The sequence below is a fragment of the Canis lupus genome, chromosome 1 (genome assembly GCF_011100685.1).
Source record: "Canis lupus familiaris isolate Mischka breed German Shepherd chromosome 1, alternate assembly UU_Cfam_GSD_1.0, whole genome shotgun sequence".
Taxonomy (NCBI): Eukaryota; Metazoa; Chordata; class Mammalia; order Carnivora; family Canidae; genus Canis; species Canis lupus.
In genome coordinates, this window is record NC_049222.1 from 109,337,213 (window position 1) to 109,362,148 (window position 24,936).

General features: G+C 49.1%; 2 protein-coding genes and 1 long non-coding RNA gene across 14 annotated transcripts in view; 1 reads left to right on the forward strand and 2 right to left on the reverse strand.

Annotated features, from left to right (window-relative positions):
- Positions 1 to 7,376, reverse strand: part of DHX34 (DExH-box helicase 34) — a 30,487-nt gene extending 23,111 nt beyond the window's left edge. For 2 of the 7 annotated variants that reach the window (XR_005354549.1, XM_038528445.1), the window contains exons 1-2: positions 7,250 to 7,376; positions 2,088 to 3,035 (exon numbers count right to left, since the gene is read on the reverse strand). Coding sequence is in view for 6 of the 7 variants with exons in the window: in XM_038528445.1 (XP_038384373.1) it covers positions 2,088 to 2,804 (717 nt within the window). In the remaining variant the exon portion in view is untranslated. Of the gene's footprint in view, positions 1 to 2,087; positions 3,036 to 3,383; positions 3,646 to 4,843; positions 5,817 to 6,261; positions 6,441 to 7,249 lie in introns of those variants that run through there. The other 5 variants (XM_038528450.1, XM_038528449.1, XM_038528447.1 and 2 more) reach the window with 5 other exon arrangements.
- On the forward strand, positions 2,854 to 16,631 carry LOC119870963. Its single transcript, XR_005354551.1, has 2 exons — positions 2,854 to 3,911; positions 13,961 to 16,631. It is a non-coding gene; the product is annotated as an uncharacterized LOC119870963 (long non-coding RNA).
- On the reverse strand, positions 13,198 to 21,415 carry C5AR2 (complement component 5a receptor 2). 6 transcript variants are annotated; one of them, XM_038528454.1, is made up of 3 exons: positions 20,031 to 20,224; positions 18,924 to 19,030; positions 13,198 to 14,905 (listed from the first exon to the last, which is right to left on the reverse strand). In XM_038528454.1, exon 3 carries the CDS (start codon positions 14,888 to 14,890, stop codon positions 13,877 to 13,879), a length of 1,014 nt encoding a protein of 337 aa, XP_038384382.1. In that variant the 5' UTR covers positions 14,891 to 14,905; positions 18,924 to 19,030; positions 20,031 to 20,224; the 3' UTR covers positions 13,198 to 13,876. The 6 variants fall into 6 exon arrangements, with proteins under 6 accessions (XP_038384382.1, XP_038384379.1, XP_038384383.1 ...); XM_038528451.1 differs by lacking the exons at positions 18,924 to 19,030; positions 20,031 to 20,224 and adding an exon at positions 20,725 to 21,415; XM_038528455.1 differs by lacking the exon at positions 18,924 to 19,030.
- Between the last annotated feature and the right edge of the window lie 3,521 nt (positions 21,416 to 24,936).

Consider the following 24,936-nt stretch of genomic DNA (forward strand, 5'->3'; position numbering starts at 1 on the left):
ACCTGAGCACCAGCCCTCAGTTGCCTAAACCGAAAATCTGAGCAAATGCCCCTATTTCCACCCAACACCACTCCAATCGGACTCTGGAGGCCAGCACACTTGGGTTTGGATACCCCTCCGCCACTTTGTGCCACTGACTGAGCAAGCAGCTCCATCCCTCAAAGACACATTCCCCCCTAGACATTGGAAGAATGGGTACGTGATCATGCACAGAAAGTATTTGGTAAAGGGCCTGGTGTATATGCTAATTAATTAATTTGTTTGAGTCCCTACCCTGCTGGAAACTAAACACTGAATGTGCACCACCAGCTCATTTCATCCTCACAGCCACCATGAGAAGCAAGAACCACTATTCTCACTTCACGAATGGGGAAACTGAGGTCACTCATCCAAGACAAACACAGTTAAAAAGCGGTATTGAGAGAAAATGACCTTTTTAAAATTTTTTATTAATTTATTTGAGAGAGAGAAAGCACAGTGGGGAGGGGCAGAGGGAGAGGGAGAGAATCCCAGGCAGACTCAATCAATGCTGAGCATGGAGCCATACCTGGGGCTCGATCCCAAGACCCTGAGATCATGACCTGAACCAAGGCTCAGCTGCTCATCCAACTATGCCACCCAGGGACCCTGTGAAGAAATGATCTTAATCCCTACCTCCCACCACACACAGTGTGAACACACACACACACACACACACACACACACACACACACACATGTCAATTTCTGATACAGTTTTAAAGGTAAAAATTTTTAGGAAAAAGCCTAGGAATGTGTTTGTATCCTTAAGGTAGAGGGGTATTCCTTAAACAGAACCATAAAAAGTGACAACCATAAAAAGAAAATGACAGACTGGCCCGTATTTACATGAAAAGACACTGTCATCAAAAGATAGCATCCAGAAAATGAAAGAAAACTCAGAATAGGTGACAAAATCTGCAATACATAGATCCTACAAAGGACTCGTTTCCCACATCTATAAAACCCTAAAAATTGAGAAAAGACAACACAGAAGACAAACAGGGAAAAAGACCCAAACAGACACTTGAGAGAAGAGGATCTCCAAATGGCCAATAAATACGTGCAGCCCTTAGTTGTCAGAGAAATGCTTATTACAATGTGCTACTACTAACCACCCACCCAGAAAAGCTAAAGCGAAAAAGATTCACTGTAACAAGCGTAGGTGATGGCGTGGAACACAGCACCAGTTGGGAGTGTGGATGGGTAGGATCACTTTGCAAAGCTTTAATCTACTAAAGCTAGACATGCTTGCAGATCTGATGAGCCAGCAGTCACCCTCCTAGCTCCTAGTGATAGCCCCAACAGAAAATATGCACCGACAGACACCAAAAGGCATATTCTAGAATGTTGATAGCGGCGCCTTCACACAAGAGCCTGAAACTGGAAATGTCCCAGATTCCCGTCAACAGAAGAAGGGACGAATACTCTGTGGTATCTTTGCCAGGGGATATCAAATAGCAGTGAGAAAGAACAGTGTGCACCCACACGCTCTACCACAGACAAATCTCACAAAACTAACACCGAGCGACAGCACAGGCACCAGAGAGGACACACTTTTTGATTCCATTTATAAAAAGTGAACAAAAGAGGCAAAATTAATCTGTGGTATTTCCTCTTTAACTCAACAGTCATAATCTAAGATGATAATCTATCACTCGGGATAGTGACAACTCTTGGGGCCACCTGGAGGTGGAAGACAAGGGGGTTTCTAGGGTGCTGGTTCAGGTCATGATCTCGAGGTCCTGAGATCGAGCCCCACATTGGGCTCTGTGCTGGGCGTGGAGTCTGCTTGAGATTCTCTTTCTCTCTCCACACATACGTGCTCTCTCTTTCAAAAATAAAATAGAATAAAATTTTAAAAAGCATTACACTGGGTAAGTAATGCTAGTGACATTCTCATCTGAACCATATTCAGGTCAATCTGTAGATCAACTGCTAGAAGAATCGTTGAGAAGTGAAAGGGTAAGTGCTCTGGCAACTCTCATCAATACTATACTATCGTATGGGCAACAACCTACACCCCAAGGTCACACTGGAAAAACTGAAAATCCGGCCTGGCCCACTCACCTGTGAGCCATACTGACTGAGGCTCTCGAAGCTGACACGCTTGGCCAGGGAGATGCAGGCAATCCGCCGGGGCTGGGTGCACGCTACGTGACTGAAGCCAGCAGCCAGTAGGTACTGAGGCACCTGGGTGGACTTGCCACAGCCCGTGTCACCGGCCACCACCACCACCTGGTGCTCCTTCAGTGTCTGCAAGATGCGGTTCCCGTACTGGGCGATGGGAAGCGCTGCGCGCTCATGCTGCAGTTTGGCCAACCTCCCAAATGCCTGCTTCTGGCTAAAGTCCAGGTAGTGCAGCAGTGCTCGGCGGAACTCAGTCACTCTCTCTGGGGGCTGCCTGCCCAGCCCCCGAGAGCCCCGAGTGTCGGGGCCCAGGACAGAGAGGTTGATGCGGTAGCGGGCATCGTAAGTGCGAGGTAGGTCAGCCAGTGCTGGGACACTGTGCTTGGGTGGCGCAGGGTCTTTCTCCCCCTTCCTGGCGGTCTTGAGATTCTGGAATCTCTGCAAACGTTCAAAGAAGCTCCAGAACTTCTGGCACTCCTCAGAACCCTGGCGGATATAATCCTCTTCACGGAAAAAGGCATCCTCGAAAAGGTGACGTGTCTCTGGACAATTCCAGTCCCATTTCTCAGGGGCCTCCTCCTCACTGGGGTCCCAGTGTCGGCCTCGGTGATCCCTGCCCTCCTTTGTTCTGGGAGGAGGCATGCTGGGGGTGGTCATAGTGCTGTCTCAGAGTCACAGTGAGAGGTCAGTGCCTGCAATAAGGAACCACTCTTCTCGGCAAAGATACAATCTTCCTCTTCATCAATGGTACAGGACAACCACAGGCAATGACAGAGCAAGTGCTCAGGGGCCCAGCTCAAAGCTGGCAACACACAAGGCACCTCATGACTCCTGGAATGATCTCTGGGGCAGACATCAGTCCATCCTGGCCTTTCAGGCCCTGAATGCCTGGAGGAGAGAAGACACACATTCATTTTAAGTAATGTTTCCCGAAAGCCTGCAGTTTCATAAGTACTGGACTAGGAGGGCCAACAGTAATGATAAGGCCACCCTGAGCCCTCACGTGTGGTCATGGTCACAGGTGAGACACAGACAAGCCAGTGACCGCCTGCAGGAGCAGCTGACTACGCTGGGGAATCAGGGAAGGATCCCCCGGGATGTTTGACCAAAAAACCTGAAGACTGCAGGTCACAGGGCCAATGGACAGCAGAACCTTGACACCAGAGGCAAGAACACAAGAAGGGTGTGGTATAAAGAAATGAGTAAGGCAAGGGTTCTTAATCGGGGTCCACTGACCTACTAAACACCTAGGAACTCTTAGAAATCAACTGCACAATTTTGCAAGTGTTAGGTTACACACGGTCTTCTCCTGCCTGGCACATCCCTTCCTTCCTTTCCTGATAACAGCACCCACCCCTTTGAAGGGCAGTCCTTCAGGGTTCCAATGGGCTTCTAAGTCAGAGAACCCCTACTGATTAGACAGGCGACAAAGGCCTGGCCAATCATGGTATCCGACTCCTCCTGCAACCTTTGATTGGTGCAAGAAGTGGACACGTGACCTGTGGAGATCCAATCACGGCCTTTGTCTGGAATTTACACTAGGTTGCCAGGAGACACAAGCCCTCTTAATCTATTGTGGTCACACAAGGATGACTTAAGCCTGGGGCTGCCTGTTGTAGCTCTTGAACATGATGGTCTTTCTTAGAAATCCATCCTAGAGAAGAGCCTGCACGGGGACAATGAAGTCACTGACCAACTGCAAAGGAGGAAAGTGGAAGAGAGAGGAAGAAGTTTGGCTTGTTCCCTCCACCCCTCACTTCTCAGGTACACATCATGTCTTTTTGGTCAAAGTTGGTTTTCTCTCCGCTGCATAAGTCCTAACTAATAATATTATCCACCTACGTACAATTTTTTGGAGTGAAGCCCATCATTCAGATTTTTAAAGTTTACGACCTTAAGAGGATTTAGAGCCCTCCTTGGCAAAGAGGCTTTAGAGTCAGGCAGATTTGGGTTTAAACCTCAGCTTCATCATTTATTAGGTGCATGGCCACTTGCAAATTAACTACATCGAGGTTGTTTTGTCTATAAAATGGGAACAATACCTACTTTCAAACATTGCAATGCTTATCGTCTAGCCTGAAACAGAGGAGCTAAACAGTAATAGAAGTCAAGTCCACCCTTTCTTCTAGTGATGGCTAAATGGGGAAATCAGTGAAAGGAACCAGGAGAAAATTACACTCAAAAGGCCACGATTTGGGGCGGCTGGGTGGCTCAGTTAAGTGATCAGCTCTTGGTTTCAGCTCAGGTCATGACCTCAGGGCCACACCCCACATTGGGGTCTGCACTCAGTGGGTGTCTGCTTGAGGATTTCTCTCCCTCTGCCCTCCTCCCAACTCTCATTCTAGAGGTGGAGGAGGGCAGAGAGGGAATCTCAAGCAGACTTCCTGCTGAGCACAAAGCTGGTACAGCACTCGATCCCACAACCCTCAGATCTAACCTGAGCCAAAATCAAGAATCTGGTTTAACTGACTGAGCCACCCACGTGCCCCATAAATAAATATTAAAAAAAAAAAAAAAAAAAAAAGGCCACACTTCACCTTCATCTGCAATTAGCAATGCTTTCACCTACTCTGCCTTCAGTCCCTTGGGGCCATCACAGAACAGAGTTCAGAGATTCGATCTCTGCACTCTCGGGGGAACTCAGGCCATCCCTGGGAATTATTAGAGCCAGGAAGGGGTTTCCACTGATGAAGCACCTGTGAGCTGGCGGAGTGGTTTCTCATGGGAGCAGTGGCCTATGCACGTCACTTTCTGGTAAACACGGGCTGGGTGATGCTAGAGTGGCTTCCCAGGGAACTCCTGTTGCAGGGGAGGCAGTTTAAGAGGAAGAGGCCCTAGAAGGCTGTTGATACTGAGCCCAGGATCCTGAGAAAAGGATTGGGAATGAAATGAAGAGCATTCCTCCCAGCTGCCTAGGTAGGCCCAACTGACCACACATCTTGGCTCTCAAGGGGGCCTCTTCTTGTGGGCTACCTTGTAGACTTCCTGGGTCCCCTCATTTCTCTGTTACAGCATCTCTGACCATTTCTGGGTCTCTTGGTGGAAGCTTGCAGAGGTTGTCTCTGCTCCCTGAGCTCTCCCCAATCTGGCTGTCATCCTTATGCCTCAGCCTGTGTCTTTCAGCTAACCATGCTCAGCCTCTTCCCTTTCATAGTCTGGTCCCGTCTCTCCTGTTTCTCTTATCTTCAGGTCTGAGATTCTCTCCAACCCTCCGTCTCTATTCCTTGTCGGCCCTCTCATTTGCTTGTTCAGTCGTTTTTGGTTTTTTCAGTCGTTTTTTTTTTTCTGACGCTCCATTTTTGTCTCTCCAGTTCCCAGTCTCCATCACTGCCTCTCCATCATGACTATTCATCTCCATTTCTCCACCTAATATCTTGTCTCCCAGTTGTCTGATGCTTTAATAGCTAACAGCGCTCCTCACGTGTCAGGTACTATTCTAAATCACACGTCTATTTAGATGCACAACTACATACATACACACATCTACACTTTCCTCATGTTAAGAAGGTGCTACTATCCAGGGAGCCTGAGTGGCCCAGCCAGTTGAGCATCTGACTCTTGGTTTCAGCTCAGGTCATGATCTTAGGGTCATGAGATCAAGCTCTGCACCGCTTGAAATGCTCTCTTTCCCTCGCCCTCTGCCCCTCCTCCTCTAAAACAAGTAAACCTGGGATCCCTGAGTGGCTCAGTGGTTTAGCGCCTGCCTTTGGCCCAGGGCGTGATCCTGGAGACCCAGGATCAAGTCCCATGTCAGGCTCTCTGCATGGAGCCTGCTTCTCCCTCTGCCTGTGTCTCTGCCTCTCTATCATGAATAAATAAATAAAATCTTTTTTAAAAGGTGCTATTATACTCCCTATTGTACTGGGCCAACGACATGTTAAGTACACAGTGAGACAATGAATTCAAATCTAGGAAGTCAGGCTCCCATTTATTCCTGTGTTTTTCTCCGTGGTCTGGCTTTATCTCTCCGTTTTTCAACTCGACAAGGTCTTTTCGGTTCTCTTTGCTGTTTTCCAGCTGCACCATCTCTTCATCGCACCCCATTTCCCCACACTCTGGATGGCTCTCTTCATTGGTCTGCCCTAATCCCCTGACTCCCATGCGCCTCACTCACTTCCCACCTCCGGCTTTCTCTCCAAGTCTCTTTCCCTCGGTGGGCTCTTCCCTTCTCTCAGTCCCTCCGTCAGCTTTTGCCAGGTTCTCCTTTCCTCCACTGCCTCTGTCTCTCTGGATCTATCAGGCTCTATTAACGAAGAGAAATCTCACAAAGCCGGAGTTGGGAGGCCGGAAGGATGGGGGGGGGGGGGGCGGGCTCTCCTGAGGTACCACCTGAGCTCAATCCCTGCAAGAATTGTCAATTACAGGCTCCCACAGAACTGCCGACAGGAGAGAATCATGGATCACAGGTGCCAACAGGAAAGGAGGTGCAGCTGCATCTCCTACAGGAAAGTGACCATCCCAGCAACTCAGCCAATGAGAAACCGTCACCCCCCTGGATTCTTGCTCTTCTCCAGTCGACTTCCCATTCAAAACCACTCCTTCCGAACTTCCTTCTTCTCCATAAATTTATCTTCTCTGTTGGGCTAGCCTATGGCTTTTACAGCAGCCGGCGTGTCCCAGGTTGCAACCCTGTCGTCCCCTCGGGCTGGTAACTGTGAAGGTCCTTGAGGGTCTCGTTGGTGCGTCTGAACCGCCCGCCTCCTCAGTCTGTATCCGTTCGCTAGCTCCCCAACCCTCCAGGTGCCCGGGGCCACCACATTTCCCGGCAGCCCCCGGGAGGCGCCCTGGAGGTCCCCATCAGCTCTCCGCCCGCATCTCTCCGGTCTGCGGCTTCCGTCCTGCCTCAGCCTCCCCAGGCTTCTTTTCGTGCCTCCCGTTTCTTCCAGTCTCGGGGCCTCCGTGTCGCCCAGGGACTCTCGGGGCGCTCAGGCTCCACCTCCGTCCGCTTCTCCCGGACCCCCTGTCTCCTCCAACACATGTCCTCCTCTTGGGACTTCCCTCCTCACCCCTCGGCTCGCTCCCCAGCCACCCAGCCCGGTCGGACACCAGACACCCGCCGCTGCCGCCACCCCGGCCCCGCGCAGCCGCCCCGCCCCCCTCACCTCACAAATCGCCCGGATCGCTCCAACTTCCGGTCCCCAGCGTCCCTCACGCGCCCGAAGCCGGTTCTGCGCGTGCGCACGCACCCTCACGGCCAGGCTCCACCCCGCCGCCGGCAGAGGAGCCAGTGCGGAACTGGGAGCGGCCACAACCCACTCTGCGCCTGCGCACAGCACGCTCCGGCTCCGCCTGTCTCTGAGCCGAGCCGCGAGTGACGCTGCGCCCTCTAGGGGTCGGTGGTAGCGCTGCAGTGGAGACTTGCAGGCGCCTCCGCCCAGGTGTGCGCAAGCTCTGCGCTCCCCGCGAACCTTCACTTGCACCCAGATCACCCCGCGCCAAGGACAAAGCTGACCGGAGCCCAGACACTATTAAACTGCTCCCATGGTTTATTCACTATAATTCATAATTCTTTTTCTTAAAGATTTGATTTATTCATGAGAGACACAGAGAGAGAGAGGCAGAGACACGGGTAAGGGAGAAGCAGGCTCCCTCCTTGGAGCCCCATACAGTACTCGATCGCAGGACCCTGGGATCATGACCTGAGCCGAAGGCAGACGCTCAACCACCGAGACACTCAGGTGCCCCTAATTCATAATTACTAATGCATAATTCTATTGTATAATTCACCCTAGCAATTCACTAATAATTCAACTCAACTCCCCAGCCCCTTGAAGGCAGGGGCCATTCTTGTCTTGGAGGCCCTGTGTTGTCCAGCGGCCACCACAAGGGTCAGAGAGTCCGTAAATGTTTGTTGAATGAATGACTAAATGAATGAGAAAACAGAGTCCCCTCTGGTCCCAGGTGCCCCAGTCATTGTGGGTCTGAGGATAACACCAGGATAATATTCCCCTTTCAAGATCATTGGGGAAAAGTAAGCAAGAATACATTACACAAGGTACATCCATAAATTGCTTTTTCACGAGTGTACATAGTAGACCCTCAATAAATGTGAGAGCTTTCATTTTTATTTTATTTATTTTTTTAAAATCCTTTTTTTTTAATTTATTTATTTACGATAGACACAGAGAGAGAGAGAGGCAGAGACACAGGCAGAGGGAGAAGCTGGCTCCATGCCGGGAGCCCAATGTGGGACTCCATCCGAGGTCTCCAGGATAGCACCCTGGGCCAAAGGCAGGCGCCAAACCGCTGAGCTACCCAGGGATCCCTAGAGCTTTTATTTTTAGTGTATCCTCCCATCATTCTCCTTTTTCCTTAAAATATCTCCATTATCCTTAAGATAATGTTTTTGAGAAGGTTACAGCTTTTGATTCCAAAGCCAGTTCTAGGAACTGAGAATACAGCGGTAAACAAAACAGATAAAATCCCTGCTCCCATGGAGCTTGGGTTTTAACAGGAGAAACAGACATTTAAATATTTTTACTGAGGGACGCCTGGGTGGCCCAGCAGTTGAGCATCTGCCTTGGGCTCTGGGCACGATTCCAGAATCTGGAATTGAATCCCGAATCGGGATCCTCAAGGGAAGCCTACTTCTCCCTCGGTGTGTGTCTCTGCCTCTCTCTCTCTCTCTCTCTGGGCCTCCCATGAATAAAGAAGTAAATCCTTAAAATATATTTTAAGGATTTATTATTATTAAATATATTTATTTATAAATATATTTTTCCGCTGAAATAAAAAATAAAAAGAATGTCAAGCAGTAGTGTCATGCTCTATGGAGAAAAAGCAGCAAAGGGGCAAGGAGTGATGTTATTTTAAGTAGCGTGGTCAGAGAGCATAGCTCCAAGGAAGTAGTATTTGAGCAGAAATAAGTGAAGCAACAAGCCATGGAAATCCTGGGAGGTGGAGGAAATAGCAAGTGCACAGTGCCATGGCAACAAAGTCCGTAGGTTCACAAGTGAGGTCAGCAAGAGGGTGTGTGTGTGTGGAGGGAAGGAGGGAGAGGGAAATAGCTGGAAATGAGGTAGGGAAAGGAGTGTAGATCAAGCACACTTAGGGGAGGATTTTTGGCTTGGCTTCTCATCTGAGTGAGGTGGGAGCCATGGGAGGAGTTTGAGCAGAGGAGGGACCTGAGACTTGATCTGGCTTAGATTTTAACAGATTAGATTTTGGCTTGTGGGCAGGGAAACCAAGATTGTAGGGAACCAAGATGAGGAAAGCAGACCAGGAAGACAGCTGATGCCTAAGTGAGAGATTGTGGACCAGGACGATGGCAGAGAAAATGAAGAGAAGTGGTCGGATTCTGTGTATACTTTAAGGTAGAGCCCAGAGGGATCAGCTGACAGGCCACTGAATGTGGGAGAAAGAGAAGCGTCAAGGATGACCTCAGAGTTTGTGACCTGCGTGCCTGGAAATGTGAAGTTGTCATCAACTGAGATCGAAAAGTAGGGTAGAAGGGCTGAGAGAAAATCCAGAGTTCCATTTTGACCATATTTGAGTTTGAGTGAGGTGTTGCACAGAGTTGGGATGTCAAGAGGGAAGTTGGAGGCAATTACCAAGCCTTTAGAAAACAATTTGAACACTGAGAAGCCAATTCGTATTTTGTCATCAAAAGAAGAAGGGGAGGGACGCCTGGGTGGCTCAGTAGTTGAGTGTCTGCCTTTGGCCAAGTGTGGAGTCCTGGGATCCAGTCCCACATCGAGCTCCCTGCATGGAGCCTGCTTCTCCCTCTGCTTATGTCTCTGCCTCTCTCTCTCTCTGTCTCTAATGAATAAATAAATAAAATCTTAAAAAAAAAAAAGAAGAAGGGGAAGAAATTGATTAAGCAATGCTTGAAATTTCCAGAAGAGAACTGTAATTTATTTTTTGACGAAAAATGGAAGGACGTAAACGACAAATACCATATCAGGATGTAAGTCGCAAACTGCCAACACTAGGATTGAATCGCAAACTTGAAATTAGTTCTTGGAAAAAGATTAAGACCTGGTGCTTTGGAAACAAGAGAATCAATGCATTCAAAAAACAAACAAAATTAAGAACAGAAAAGGGGAAGTGGCAACAACAACAAAAAAAGGCAAGATTATTTTTCATGACCAAGTTGCACGGAAATACATTCAAGGGATACCGGGTCGCTCAAATGGTTGAGCAACTGACTCTTGATTTTGGCTCAGGTCATGATCTGAGGTTCCTGGGATCCAGCCCCGCATCGGGCTCCAGGCTCAGGGGGGAGTCTGCTTGAGGTTTCTCCCTCTGCCCCTTCCCCCCACTCACATCAGTCTCTCTCTTAAATAATTTTTTTGTTTTAGATTTTATTTATTTATTTATTTATTTTGAGAGAGTGAGCAAGAGCACAAGCAGGGAGGAGTGGAAGAAGCAGTTTCCCTGTGAGCTGGGATCCCAACATGGGGCTTGATCCCAGGACCCTGAAATCATGACTGGAGCCAAAGGCAGATGTTTAACCAACTGAGCCACCCAGGAACCCCCAAATAAATAAATCTTTAAAAAAAAAGAAATACATTTAAAAGCTTATGTGAAAGTGATTCTTCTTTTTTTAAATAAGTACAGCTGTTGCAGTAATAAGTGAAAATAAATTAAAAAAAAATAAAAGACTTTTACAAACATATTTTAAAAAGAGCTCTCCTAAATGGCACCTGGCCCCAATGGATTAACGACAGGATTTTCCCCAACTGCTCATGAAGCCCTGTAAATTGTCCCAGGACATAATTCATTCTACAAGGGAGTATTGGTCTTAATAACTCATGCATGTCAGTGCTGAATAAAATAACAGGACTGAAATACATATTGTTGAGGAACTACTATGTGTCCCTATACTAGAAAAGAGAAAAAAAGGATAGCAAGAAAGAGATCCTCATCACTGTGGAGCTCACAGTCTAGCTGGAAAACAGGGTGTAGACAAATAAAGACAGTTTTGGTGTTTCTAAGGCCTGGGATGATGGGAGAAGAAATAAAAATAAAAATAACTCAGCTGTTGCCCTTGAGGAATTTACAGCTTACCTGGGAACTTGTATTCCAGAAACTCTACCCAGAGAGGAGAAGACTACTCCCTCCCTCGGAGGGGGATGAATCAGAAAAGACTCCCTGGAGAAAGTGTCATTTGAGCAAGGCATTGGAGGAAAATTTCAGAGATGAGAGGATGGACACTAGAGTCAAGCGAACATGAGATCAAATCCCAGTTCTACAACTTCCTTGCTGTGTGATCTTGGAAAAATGACCTCCCTTCCCTGGGGCTCGTCTTATAAAATAAGACATCTCCCTTTCCTTCCCTGTGTTGCTATAGGAATTACTTAAAGGAGAAGCTATGTGTAGGATGCTGTGCTGGAGTAATGATTCTACATTCAGATGCCACTACTCTGTGACTTCAGAGATGTGAGCGGGTGGGATTCTCGAGCAGTCCTGTCTAGTAAAACTCTGCGGTGATGGAAAGGCCCCGTATATGCACTGCCCCGCAGGGGCTAACACGGGGCTGATGAGCTTCCAACTAGCAACTTGTGCAACTGGGGAACTCAGTTTTAGATTTTATTTATTTTTCATGAGAGAGACAGAGACAGAGACACAGGCAGAGGGAGAAGCAGGCTCCCTGCGGGGACCCTGATGCAGAACTTGATCCCAGGGTCCTGGGATCATGCCCTGAGCTAAAGGCAGATGCTCAACCATTGAGCCACCCAGGTGTTCCAGGTACTCGATTTTTTCTTTGAATTCATTTGAATCTGAATAGGCACAGACACCTAGTGATTACCAGAAAGGGCAGCATAGATCCGGAGGGCATTCCAGGCAGTGGGACCAGCTTGAGCAAAGGCCCAGGGGCATGAAAATAATACAACCCAGAGGATTAGTCTCCTGTATGGGAGTAGTAGTCCCCTGTAGTCTCCTGTATTAGTCTCCTGTGACTGCTGTAACAAGTTATCACACACTCAGTGGCTTAAAATAGTACAGATTTATTCTGTACAAGTTTTGGAGGTCAGGAGCCTAAAATCAAAGTGTCAGCAAGCCCCTGCTGGGGCTGCATTCCTTAGTCAGTGACCCCTTTCTTCCATCACTCTGACATCTGCTTCTGCTGTCACATCTCCGCTACTGACCCTGATCCTCCCGCCTCCCTCTTATAAGGACCCTCGCAACTGCCTTGGGCCCACCGGATAATCTAGGATCCTCTTCCCACCTCAAGATCCTCAATCACAATGGCAAAGTTCCCTTTGCCACATAAGTCACATATTCCCAGGTTCAGGAGGTTAGGATGTGGGCCTCATTAGGGGCCATTACTCTGTCTGCTACATCAGTCTGAGCAGCTAGAGCATAAACGTGTCCAGTGGCAGAGAGAAGCCTCAAATACCAAGCCAAGGAACTAGGATATAGCCTTTCTGTCGAAATAGATCCATAACCTGTCACCTTCTCACCACCTCTGCTATTACCCTGACCCAAGTCACCGTCACTTCTTGCTGGGATCATGGCAGTAGTCTCTTTGCTAAAGCAGTTGCTCCTCATGTCCCTCCTCTCTCCCCCCTGGTCTAGTCTCCCAGTGACTAGAGGGATCCTATTAAAATCTAAGTCAGATCAAGACACTTCTGTGCTCATAAATAGGGTTGTCCAATTTAGAAAAAAAAAATGTACAGAATGTTCCCTTAAATTTGAATTTTTGATAAACGACAAATGATTTTTATTTTTAAAAAATTTTTAAGGATTTTACTTTTTAAAAGATTTTTATTATTACTTTGAGAGAGAGAGTGAGTGGTGGGGAGGCGCAGAGAGAGTCTTAAGCAAACTCCATGCTGAGCACAGAGCCTGATGCAGGGCTGATCCCATGACCCTGAGATCACAGCCTGAGCCAAAGTCAGACACTTAACCAACTGAGCCACCCAGGCGCCCCAAAGATTTTAAGTAATTTCCACACCCAGCATGGGGCTCGAACTCACAACCCTGAGATCAAGAGTCACAAGCTCTACAGACTGAGCCAGTCAGGTGCCCCAAACAAATAATTTTTTACAGTTTCAAATATTGCATGGGACATACTCCTGCTAAAAAACAAAACAAAACAAAAATACCTTTTTCCCATTGTTTATCTGAAACTAAATTTAATTGGATATTGTATATTTTATCTGCTAACAGCTCAGAACCCTGCCGTGGATCTCCAAACCCTTGCTCTGGCCTGGTGGGCTTTCAAATCCGGCCCTCACTACCTCTCTCCCTTTGTCTCACCCACTTTCCCTCTTGCTCCCGCAGCTTCTTCCGCGCTGGCCTCTCCACTCTTCCTGAAATATGCCCAGCATATTGTGCCTCAGGACCTTTGTACTTGCGGCTCCCTGTATATGCTTTTCTGCCAGATTTATGAATGATTCCTCCCTCCTTTCTTCAGGTCTTGGCTCAATTATCACCTTACCCAATGGGCCTTGCCTAGCTTACACATACCCCTGCCCTAATCAGTCCTCTCTGTCCCCTTTAGGTTACCACCACTTGACATACTCCATATTCCCTTTTGCTTTGCTCTTTTTCTGTCTTCCTCCACTAGAATGCCAGCTGCCCCGGGAGATAAGGATTTGTGTCCCTTTTGGTCACTGCTACTCCCCCAGTGCCTATTATAAGGCCTCACACGTAGCAGGTGCATAATGAATGTCTGTTGAATGGACAAAGAAAGAAAGATCATCCAGCCCCCTGGATCCAGCTTTTCCTGAAGGCAGCTTGGCGAAATAGGGCGGAAGCACCCAAACCAGTTTCCTTCGGGCCTACACCTCCACCTCTGAGACTAGGTCATGGCTGGTGGATTTCTTGCCAACCACACTTTCATCCTTGCTCTGTGACTCTTTCAGGGCCCGGCGGCAGGCAGCTGGCAGCGACCTGCACAGGTGAGTCCTCCCGAAATACAGGAAGAGCACGGGATTGAGACAGCTGTGAGCCAGAGCGAGGCCGATGACCAGGGGTTCAGCCCGCAGGGCCCGGGCCAGGAGCCTGGAGTGCGGGGCGGCCACGGTGATCACCAGCCCCAGCAGTTGGTAGGGGGCCCAGCAGACAAAAAAGCCCAGCACGACGGCCACGCCCAGGGGCCAGCGGTGCGGGGCGGCCCGGCACAGCAGGGCACCGTGGCAGCTGGCCACGACCACCAGCGGCCCCAGGAAGCCGCACACAAAGCGGGCGGCCGCCACGGCGCTCTCAACCACGGCCGAGCCCCCGTAGTCCACCACGCACTCCAGCCGGGGGGGGAAGTGCTCCTGGTGCAGCCGGTGGTACATGGCCGAGGGTACAGTGAGCAGCAAGGCCACGGCCCAGGCCACCGCGCAGGCGACCTGCACCCTGCGTGCCCGGCCCCCCGCAGCCCCCCAGCCCGGCCTGAGCGCCAGCAGGCAGAGGTCGGCGCTGAGAGCGGCCAGGAGGAGCACGCTGGCGTACATGGACAGCAGGATGAGCGAGGACAGGGTGTGACAGCCCAGTGCCCCGTACGGCCAGTGGCCCCCGCGCGCCATGGGCACCGCCAGCACCGGCAGAGACAAACAGCACAGCAGATCCGCCACGGCCAGGTGGAGGAACCAGGTGGCACCCACCCTCCGGCGGGCCTCTTTCCAGGTCACCCAGGCCATCGTGGCATTGCCGGGCACGCCCACCAGGAAGACCACAGCATACAGCAGGAACGGGGCGACGCTCAGCGGGTCCGTGGAGACGCAGGAGCCGTCCACGCAGTCCACGGGGAGATCCGGGATCTCGTCGTAGTGCCCATAATCGTAGCTGACAGACGTGTTCTCCATCCAGGCCCCAGGCTCCTGAACAGGAGAGAAAGCAGTGGAAGCTGGTCGAGGAAGCCCTCAGGCCCCTGCAATCCTCAGGGGGTGGGGACCCCACCGGCGGCTTGGAAACGACTGTGACGGTGTCAGAGCTCCGGTGCATTCTAATACTGGAATTCTAGAAGCCCCCAACCTTAGAACTAGCTCGGTAGCATCTTGGGATTAGCCAATAACACAATGTTGGAACCCGAGCAGGCTACTATACTGGAATTCTAGGATGCCGGGGGTTAGCACACTAGCCCTAGGTGAGCATCCAGGAATTCTAGAATATGACAGTGTTAGAACTCAAGCTTACTAGCATCTTGGGATTCTGGAACATTACAATGTTAGACTGTGATCGTGATTTAAAAAAAAAAAATTTTTTTTTTTTTTTTTGGAAACTCCAAATGGCATACCATTAGAACTGCAGCCAATTATTTATTTATTTTTAAAGATTTTATTTATTTATTCATGAGAGACACAGAGAGAGAGAGAGGCAGAGACACAGGCAGAGGGAGAAGCAGGCTCCATTTAGGGAGCCCGAAGTGGGACTCCATCCTGGGACTCCAGGATCACGCCCTGGGCCAAAGGCAGGCACTAAACCGCTGAGCCACCCAGGGATCCCCCAACTGCAGCCAATTATTATTTGGAATTCTAGAGCAGCTCTGTGGGATCCAATATTCAGTGTTGATGGAAACATTCTTTTCAAAAAAAAAAAAAAAGATTATTTATTTATTTATTTATTTATGAGAGAGAGAGTGCGCACAAGCAGAGGAAAGCTGCAGAAGGAGAGGGAGAAGCAGGCTCCCCACTAAGCAGGGAGCCCGAGGCAAGGCTCGATTCCAGGACCCTGAGATCATGACCTGAGCCAAAGGCAAATACCCAACCAACTGAGCCACCCAGGTACCCCTGGTGGGAATGTTCTAGATCTGAGCCATCCAATCTGTAACTACCTGCAGGCCAAAAGGTGCTACTGAGCATTTGAAATGGGACTAAATTTTTAGACTAATTTTTGAGACTAAAAATCTTCTGATTTTACTTAAATATAAATAGCTACACATGGCTAATGGCTACCTCATTGGACAGGGAGATTCTAGAGCACTTAAATGTAACACTAGCCTGTTAGCAACGTGGAATTCTAGAATTTAAAACATTGGAATCCAAATATCCATTAAGAGGGGGAAAGGTTAATACGCATTCACAGCAAAAGTACTTGTCTTGGTTCTTCTTCACTGGTATTTTTGTATCTCGGTAGAATGAAAATGTACCTCGGGAGAAATTGTGTTATTTTGTTTTTTGCATAAACTAGAGCACACACACAGACAGCAAGGTACCGCACATCACGTAGGTCCAGCTCACTGGGTTTCACAACCTGAACGCAGCCGTTTAAGAGGCACCCAGATCGAGAGACAGAACATACCTAGAATCCTACTAGAGCAATTTTTTAAAGTCTTGATGGTGTTTGGAAAACAGGAAAAATAAAATGTTGAATTCCCCGGTCAGGAGATCCATTCATTCATTCAAGAAAAGTCCTGAGTCCCTTTTCTCTTCCAGGCACTGCATGCCTAGTGGGGGACGTGACAAACCAAAACCTCTTTTGTCTCAGAGCTGACACTCTAGCGGGAGGAGTCAGATAAGGAAAAAGACAAATTAGAAATAAATAAGCAAAATACAGTGTCTTAGAAGGTGAAAAATGCTACAGAAAAAAAAAAAAAGGATCACACAGGGGATTTTAAATGAGTGGTCAAGGAAGGCCTCTCTGCGGAGGTGACACTGAAGCAAAGTCATAAAGGAGGTGAGGGACGAGCCATGTGGGGACCCGAAAGAAGAGAGTTCCAGGCAGAGGAGACAGCCGGTGCAAAGGCCCTGAGGTGGGGACATGATGATCATGTTCAAGGAACAGCGAGGACACCAGTGTGGCTGGAGTGGAGTAGGTGAGGCAGAGAAGGGGAAGGTAAGAACAGAAAGACATCATGGACCGCAGGGAGCATTTTGAGGACATTTTCTTTTATTCCATGTGAGATCGGGGCCACAGGAGGGTGGTGAGCAACGAAGCAACATGATCTATCATAGCAATAGTGATAATAATGACATTACTATTATTATATATTATTAATAGTATTATTATTATTAGAAGCCACCATGCATTGAGCACTTTGTGTCACGTGTCTGGCATTGCTCCAAACACCTTTAAATCTTATATTATTTGATCCTTACAACAACCCTCTGGTTCTAATACCATTATCATACACACTCCACAGATGAGAAGTACTTACCTACGATCATTCAGCTAAACAAGTACCCAAGCTGAGTTTTGAACCATGCTAGCCCCACTCTGGAACTCCGGGCCCTAGAGTATACTCACCCCAAAACCTTAGATTCGAGAGACAGAAGGCCATGCGGCCCGTGGCCCTCAGCAGACCCAGGCTCCGTAACACAGTTTCAGCTGGCTCTCTCTTGGTTTCCTCGCCTGAAGAATAAGTCACCGAGAGGAACCTACCTCACCGGTTTGTGGGAGGCCTCAAGGAGTTGACAGGTGTAAAGCACATGGCAGAGATTAAGGGCTCAGGCCATGGCAGGCCACCCCCATCACGTCAGAGCCAGCAGACCTGTGGCTCTCTGCTGGCTCTCCTGGGCTGGCTGGCACTACCCAGAGCTCTAGCTGGCATTGATGCAACAGGAAAAGCAGAGGGGAAGTCGGCGTGCTGCTCTCTGCCCTTCCACCCTGCCAAGGAGCAGCTAAGAGGCCCAGCCACTTTGTGGTGTGTGCGTGCATGCATGTGTGTGTGTCCAGCCATTTTGTGCACGTGTGTGTCTGTGTATCTGTGCGCATGTGTTTGGAGTTTGGCATGCTGCTTTTGTATTATTTCATCATTAGAATCAAAAGGGTGCAGGCTTTAAAAATTCAAAGACTGGGCAGCCCGGGTGGCTCAGTGGTTTGGTGCCGCCTTCGGCCCAGGGTGTGATCCTGGAGTCTCGGGATCCAGTCCCACATCGGGCTCCCTGCATAGAGCCTGCTTCTCCCTCTGCCTCCGCCTCTCTCTCTCTCTCTGTCTCTCATGAATAAATAAATAAATAATTTTAAAATAAATAAATAAATAAATAAATAAATAAATAAATAAATAAATAAATAAAAAAAAATTCAAAGCTTCATCAGCTGTGTGGCCTTGGGCAGGTCACTTAACCTCTTCAGCTTCCTTGTCTGTAAAATGAGAATGATAATATTCTCACCTTGGGGTGTCATGAACATTCAGTAAGTGACTCGGCGTGAAGAGCCCAACACGGTGCCTGGTCCGCAGCGAGCCTCAGCCACCTGCTAGCTGCTGGTGTGCGCGCCCTCTCTCCCCGCCCTCAGACCCCACACTGCCACAGTTTTTGCTGGTCGAAATCCGGGAAATTTTCTGCATGTTGGCAGCTCAGCCAGTCTGTGGTATTTCCCTTTTAATATCTCAAACAGAAATGCAACATCCAACACCCGCTGTGTCATCCCCTTATCTCTTCCATGTAACGAATGTGTTTTCGATCTGTTTCCCTATCTGCACACACATCAACCCTCTCCTACAACAGCTTCAGAATCAGCCCGCTGGCTGGATGGGCCGTGCTTATGAACCAGCCTTGGGCTATAAATAAAAGACATTTAATGATAATCACGAATAGCCTTATTATTTTATCATCATTTTGTACAATAGATTATATTCATAAAAAAAACAAATGACATTCATATAGTTACATCTACACATAAAACATAATTGCCGTGATTATTATTATTATATTATTTTATAAAAGATTTTATTTATTTATGCATGAGAGAGGCAGAGACACAGGCAGAGGGAGAAGCAGGCGCCCTACAGGGAGCCCGACGTGGGACTCGATCCAAGGACTGCGGGATCATGACCTGAGTCAAAGGCAGGCGCTCAACCGCTGAGCCACCCAGGTGTCTCTTATTATTTTATATATAACAATAAGACAGCGGGTGACATTGATCAAACACCTCTTATGTACCAAGCACAACACTTACGGCAACCGTATGACGTGTTATTGTTATGCTCCATTTCCCAAACCGCCAGCTACTTGGGCATCACCGTGTCCCCGGCATCCAGAACGGCACCTGGCGCGCAGCAGGTGCTTCGTTGGTATTCAGTGAGTCAAAGAATAAAGAGTGAAAGTGAGGCACAGGGAAGCAAAGGGGTCACTTAGGTTTCTTTCGGTTCCTTAAGCTCGCAAGCGCCAGTGTGTGGGCTCTTGGTACATGTGTGCTTGCAAATCAGCCAGTCTCCTTGGAACTTCTGCTCTGGGGAACCACAGGGCAGACTCGACTTAACCCTGACATAGGATACCTCGCCCCTCCTTGCAGAGAAGCACACACATGCTCATCAAAAAACATGCGCCAGGAAAGACGTGTTCATAGCAGCCCCTGATGGGAAACCACCCTGATAGTCGCCCCCGGGGGGGTGGGATGAATAAACACACCGTGGTATGTTCATGCAATGGAATATTCTACAGCAGGGATCCCTGGGTGGCGCAGCGGTTTGGCGCCTGCCTTTGGCCCAGGGCGCGATCCTGGAGACCCGGGATCGAATCCCACGTCGGGCTCCCGGTGCATGGAGCCTGCTTCTCCCTCTGCCTGTGTCTCTGCGCCTCTCTCTCTCTCTCTCTCTGTGACTATCATAAATAAATAAAAATTAAAAAAAAAAAAAAAGGAATATTCTACAGCAGATGAACAAACCACACACATGAATGTGGGTGGATTTCATACACACAGAGCTGGGGGGAGAGAGGCAGACACACAGGGGAGGTGACTGAGTGATATCATTCTCTCAAGTTCAAAACCGAGCAGAAGCAGTCTATGGGGGGTGGGCAGTGAGCGGGGGAACAGGAGGGTGCATCAGCTTGTGCTGTTTCTTTTTTTTAAGATTCTTTTTTTTTTTTTTTTTTTTTGACAGAGAGAGAGCATAAGCAGGGGAGAGGGAGAAGCAGGCTCCCCACTGAGCAGAGAGCCTGACTCAGGATGCGATCCCAGGACCCTGGGATCAGGATCACAACCTGAGCCGGAGGCTGATGCTTAACCAACTAAACCACCCAGGCATCCCGGCTCATGCTGTTGCTTGACCCGGGCGCTCATTACCTGTGCACACAGTTCTGACACGTGTGCGTGTTATACATGGAAATAAAGATTCTCTCTTCGGAAGTAGTTGGTGGGCAGCCCGGGTGGCTCAGGGTTTAGTGCCGCCTTCAGCCCAGGGCCTGATCCTGGAGACCCAGGATCGAGTCCCACGTCGGGCTCCCTGCGTGGAGCCTGCTTCTCCCTCTGCCTGTGTTTCTGCCTCTCTCTCTCTGTCTCTGTGTCTCTCATGAATAAATAAATAAAACCTTTAAAAGAAGAAGAAGTAGAGTTGGTGGGGCACCTGGGTGGCTCAGCGGTTGGGCATCTGCCTTTGGCTCAGGTCGTGATCCCAGGGTCCTGGGATCAAATCCCGCATGGGGCTCCCTGCAGGGAGCCTGCTTCTCCCTCTGCCTAAGTCTCTGCCTCTCTCTGTATGTCTCTCGTGAATAAATACATAAAATGTTTAAGAGAGAGAGAGAGAGAGAGGTCATTTTCTCTACACCTGAGCACACCAAATATGCAGATCCTTTGACAAAAAGCTCTTCCCTTTGGCCACCCAAGTAAATTCCAAGAGTCTGGAATTCCAGTGTCATGAGGATAAGATTCCACCTCTCACATTTTAGTTCTGATTCCCAGATTCTGAAAATAATTAGTTGAGCTGGTTAAATGACCCCCTCCTGTCCATCCTTCCCTCCCTCCGTCCCTCCATCCTTACCGTCTCTTGTAAGAGGATCCTCATCTTGCCCAAATGCCACGCGGGAACACGATCCAGGCTCAGAACCAGGACCCAGGAGGCCCGGGCTCTCCCCTCTCTGTACCTGGCAGCAGGTGAATTCTTGGAAATCTGCCCCCCTTGCCAGGGCTCCCGGGGGACACAGCTGAGCACTGCCCACCTCACAGGTCCCAGCAAATCTTCATAACCAGGGGAACACAGGAGTGGCCTCTGCCTCCTTCCAGGGTGTGTTTATCCTGTATTCTTCCCATGACTCACACATCCCAAAATTACTGGGCAGCAGAAGCTGGAGAGCGCTCCAGGGGGGTGGAGAGTTGACCCAGTGTCGCCAACCCCCTGCTCAAGGCCATCAGTTCCTGGAAGCTAGACCTGCATGCGGTTTGACCCTGAGGCTCTTGGCCGGGACTCACTCTGGGGGGGGGGCCTGCGAGGTCACCCTCAGGGAGCACCCACTGCCTGCTACCCTCCTGCCAGCCTCCGGCTGTGCGCCAGCTCCTCTCTCTGGCCTCGCAGAGCCTTGAAGGCAGATAAACAGTCCTCCCGCCTGCCAGGGATTGCGGCAGACGGCTCAGTGCCACATGCCCCGCAAAAAGGCCAAAGCCACCAAACAACATGGGCCAGACAAAACAGAAACCAATCCTGTCCTGCCCTTTCCCCGGCTTTCCTCATCTCTGAAACAGGAAGATGTTGATCATCACGGGAAGATGTTGATGGCCCCGTGTCCCTAACCTCCCTCTGAGCAGAGGTGCGGAGGCTGAGAATGTGGTCTCGAGGCCAGAATGACGAGGGGCCCGGGCCAAGCCCACCATTGAGATCCAGGGCCTCGCCTCTCTTGGCCTCTCCTTCCTCATCTGTGCAGGGGCCTTTTTTTTTTTTTTTTTTTTTTTTTTTCCATGAGCTGGACGCGGGTGAAGAGATTGAAAGCACCTCCAACAGCAGCGGCTACCTGGGCCCACTGGACGTGGCCACCTACACGGTAGATTGAGGATAATGGAAAGAATCTAATGAAAGGTGTCAAAATTTACATTTTCAGAACGCAGGCTGAGCAAGAGGAAGTGGTTCTCCCATTTCAGAACTCTTATTCAGCAGTTGTTGGCGCATATACTTCTCTCTCTGTGCGGCCTTTGGGGCTGAGGGAGCTGTAGTTATACATTTCTTTTGATGTTGTTTAGGGAATCAAATCATGTTGTTAGAGGAAGTTGTTCTGAGTCAACAGACTGGAACTGCGTGATCTGTGACGTCTCCCGGCCCCACCCTGGGGGCCTGGGTCTTGGCTAAGCCTTGCTGTGGCCCCAGACCCTCCCAAAGAGATACACGTCCCCTCTGTCCCCTCCTGCCATGCCCTGGGAGGCCTCCTCACCACCCACACCCTATGGGGACCCACCCTGCTCAGAAAAGAGATGGGGGGTGGGGGGGTGGGCACCTGGGTGTCTGCCTTTGGCTCAGGTCATGATCCCGGGGTCCTGAGATCGAGTCCCACATTGGGTTCCTGACAGGGAACCTGCTTCTCCCTCTGCCTATGTCTCTGCCTCTCTCTATGTCTCTCATGAATAAATAATTTTTTTTAAAAAATAGAAGAAGAAGAAGAAGAAGAAGAAGAAGAAGAAGAAGAAGAAGAAGAAGAAAGAAAGAAAGAAAAGAAAGAGATGAGGGTGGCAGAGGTGGAGGCTGGGGACTGTCCATGATCAGTGCAAATTTCTACCGACCTCCAGTTTACAGCTCAAATCTTTAGAGCTTCATAAACGCTTCAGCCGCTGAGTCTCGGGGTGCATGTTTCTCAGATTCTGAGGTTTCCTGGTGTCCCTGGTGCTTGTGGCTCTTTCCTGGGGGCCTGGGAGACGCTGTGGACCAAGGACAGGCTCTCTGCAGGTGCAGATGCAGACGGCTGGGAGTGGAAAGCAGGACACAACTTTCATAGAAAGTTTTATAGAAAGAGAGGGGCTGGGGCAGCCCTGGTGGCGCAGTGGTTTGGCGCAGCTTGCAGCCTGGGGTGTGATCCTGGAGACCCTGGATCGAGTCCCACATCGGGTTCCCTGCATGGAGCCTGCTTCTCCCTCTGTCTGTGTCTCTGTCTCTCTCTGTGTGTCTATGAATAAATAAATAAAATCTTAAAAAAAAAAAAAAAGAAAGAGAGGGGCCACTCTGGAGGTGGAATTCCTTTTTACAGCCACTCTGCAAGATACCAAGTGCCAGCTCCTCAAGGACGAAGGGGGGTGGTGGCCAGAAGGAGACCTTAGAAGGTTAGGTTGACATAGGGAATTGCCACGTCATGCGTCGAAATCGGTTGCATTCTTGCAAATCTGTAGCAAGAAAGCAGTTTAGTGGTTGCCAGGGGCTGGGGGGCACGATGGGGTTTCTTTAGGGTGATGAAAATGTTCTGGACCTAGAGAGTGGTGACAGTTGCACCCCACTGGGAATGTACTAAATGCCATTAATGGTGAATGTTATATGACTCGTATTTTTCTAATTTTTTAAGTAATGAATAATAAGCCATTACACCCCCTCACTCCAAAACAGGATGATGTTTGGCAATTTCCTAGAGTTCAACCTAACATCATTTTTAAATTAATTTTAAAAATTTTAGAGATTTCCTTTTGAAGTCCTATTCCCCAGTGTGGGGCTCGAACCTACAACCCCAAGATCAGGAGTAGCATGCTCCACCGACTGAGCCAGCCAGGTGCACCCAACTTAACACAATTATAGAAACCTGGGCAGCACAGGTGGTTCAGCGGTTTAGCACTGCCTTCAACCCCGGGGTGTGATCCTGGGGACCCGGGAACGACTCTCACATAGGGCTCCCCGCATGGGGCCTGCTTCTCCCTCTGCCTGTGTCTCTGCCTCTCTCTCTCTCTCTCTCTGTGTCTCTCATAGTTGAATAAATAAAATATTTTTAAAAATTATAGAAACCTGAAAAGGTAAATGAATGCCTAAGATAGAGAAATAAGTGTCTTTTGAACAATGTATATTAATATGTGATACTCAATGCACAGAAGAGTGTAGGTCACATCCATGTAAGATTATTGTCAAGTACAATAATCTAATGAATATCTGTAAAACCACCATCTGTCCTAGAATCTTTGAATATCTACATCAGAGGTCAGTAAACTTTTCAGGAAAAGAACAAAGAGTAAATAGTTTTTGCTGGTCAAGGAGTCACTCGTGGTCTCTGTCTCAACTATTCAACCTGCCTTGGTGGAATGAAAGTGGCCGTGGACTGAACAGGCCTGGCTGTGTTCCCAGCAAAACTCTGTTTACGAAAACAAGCAAGGGGCCAGATGCAGCCCCCAGGCTGGAGTCTGCTGACTGCTGATCCAGGTGGAAGATGCTGCAGTGTTGAAACCACAGACTCTTAGAACATTGGAATCATAGGCTATTTGACCCAAGGGATTCTACAGGTGACTCACAGACTATTTGAATCATAGGATCTAGCCTGTCACATCGGAACCCAAAAGTGCTAAACGTGTAGAGCTCCAGCTGTTGGATGTTAGGACTTCGTAGATGGTCTGGACACGGGTGAAGGAGTGCTAGCCCTTGGCCGTCCGGTATGATAGCCGCTGGCCACATGGGGCTACCGGGCATTTGGAACGTGGTGCCTCTTGAGATGCAAAATACACACTGGATTTCAAAGATTGGTAGGAAAAAGCAACATGAAATCTCTCCATAATTTTTTGTATTAATCACATCCTGAAATGATAATATTTTATTTTTAAAAAATATTTTATTTATTTATTCATGAGACACACACACAGAGAGAGAGAGAGAGGCAGAGACACAGGCAGAGGGAGAAGCAGGCTCCATGCAGGGAGTCCGACGTGGGACTCGATCCCAGGACCCCAGGATCACACCCCGGGCTGAAGGGAGATGCTCAATCTCTGAGCCACCCAGGCACCCCGAAATGATAATATTTTAAATATATTTGGTTCAGTGAAATGTATCACCCAAATCAATCTCATCTGATCCTTCTTGTTTCTCTTTGCTCGTCTCTTGCTTAGCTGCTGGAAAATGTAAGATCACTTATGGGGCTCCCGTTGTATTCCCATCAGACGATGCAAATCTGGAGTGACACCCTCCTGAAGGTCGGAGATGGGGGGGTGTTGATGCCTCAGAAGGTCAGGTGACACAGATGCAGGGGAGGAGTCTCTGACCCAGGCCTAGGGGAGCCTGGTCTGAAGAACAGGAGGCTGGGTGGATGAC

Bases quoted from the DNA above. Each gene is read 5' to 3' on its own strand.
- C5AR2 (XM_038528451.1), bottom strand. From the start codon at position 20,748: ATGAGGATCCTCTTACAAGAGACG. The intron at 14,906-20,724 runs GTAAGGATGGAG...TCTCCTGTTCAG, and splicing joins GGATCCTCTTACAAGAGACG to GAGCCTGGGGCCTGGATGGA.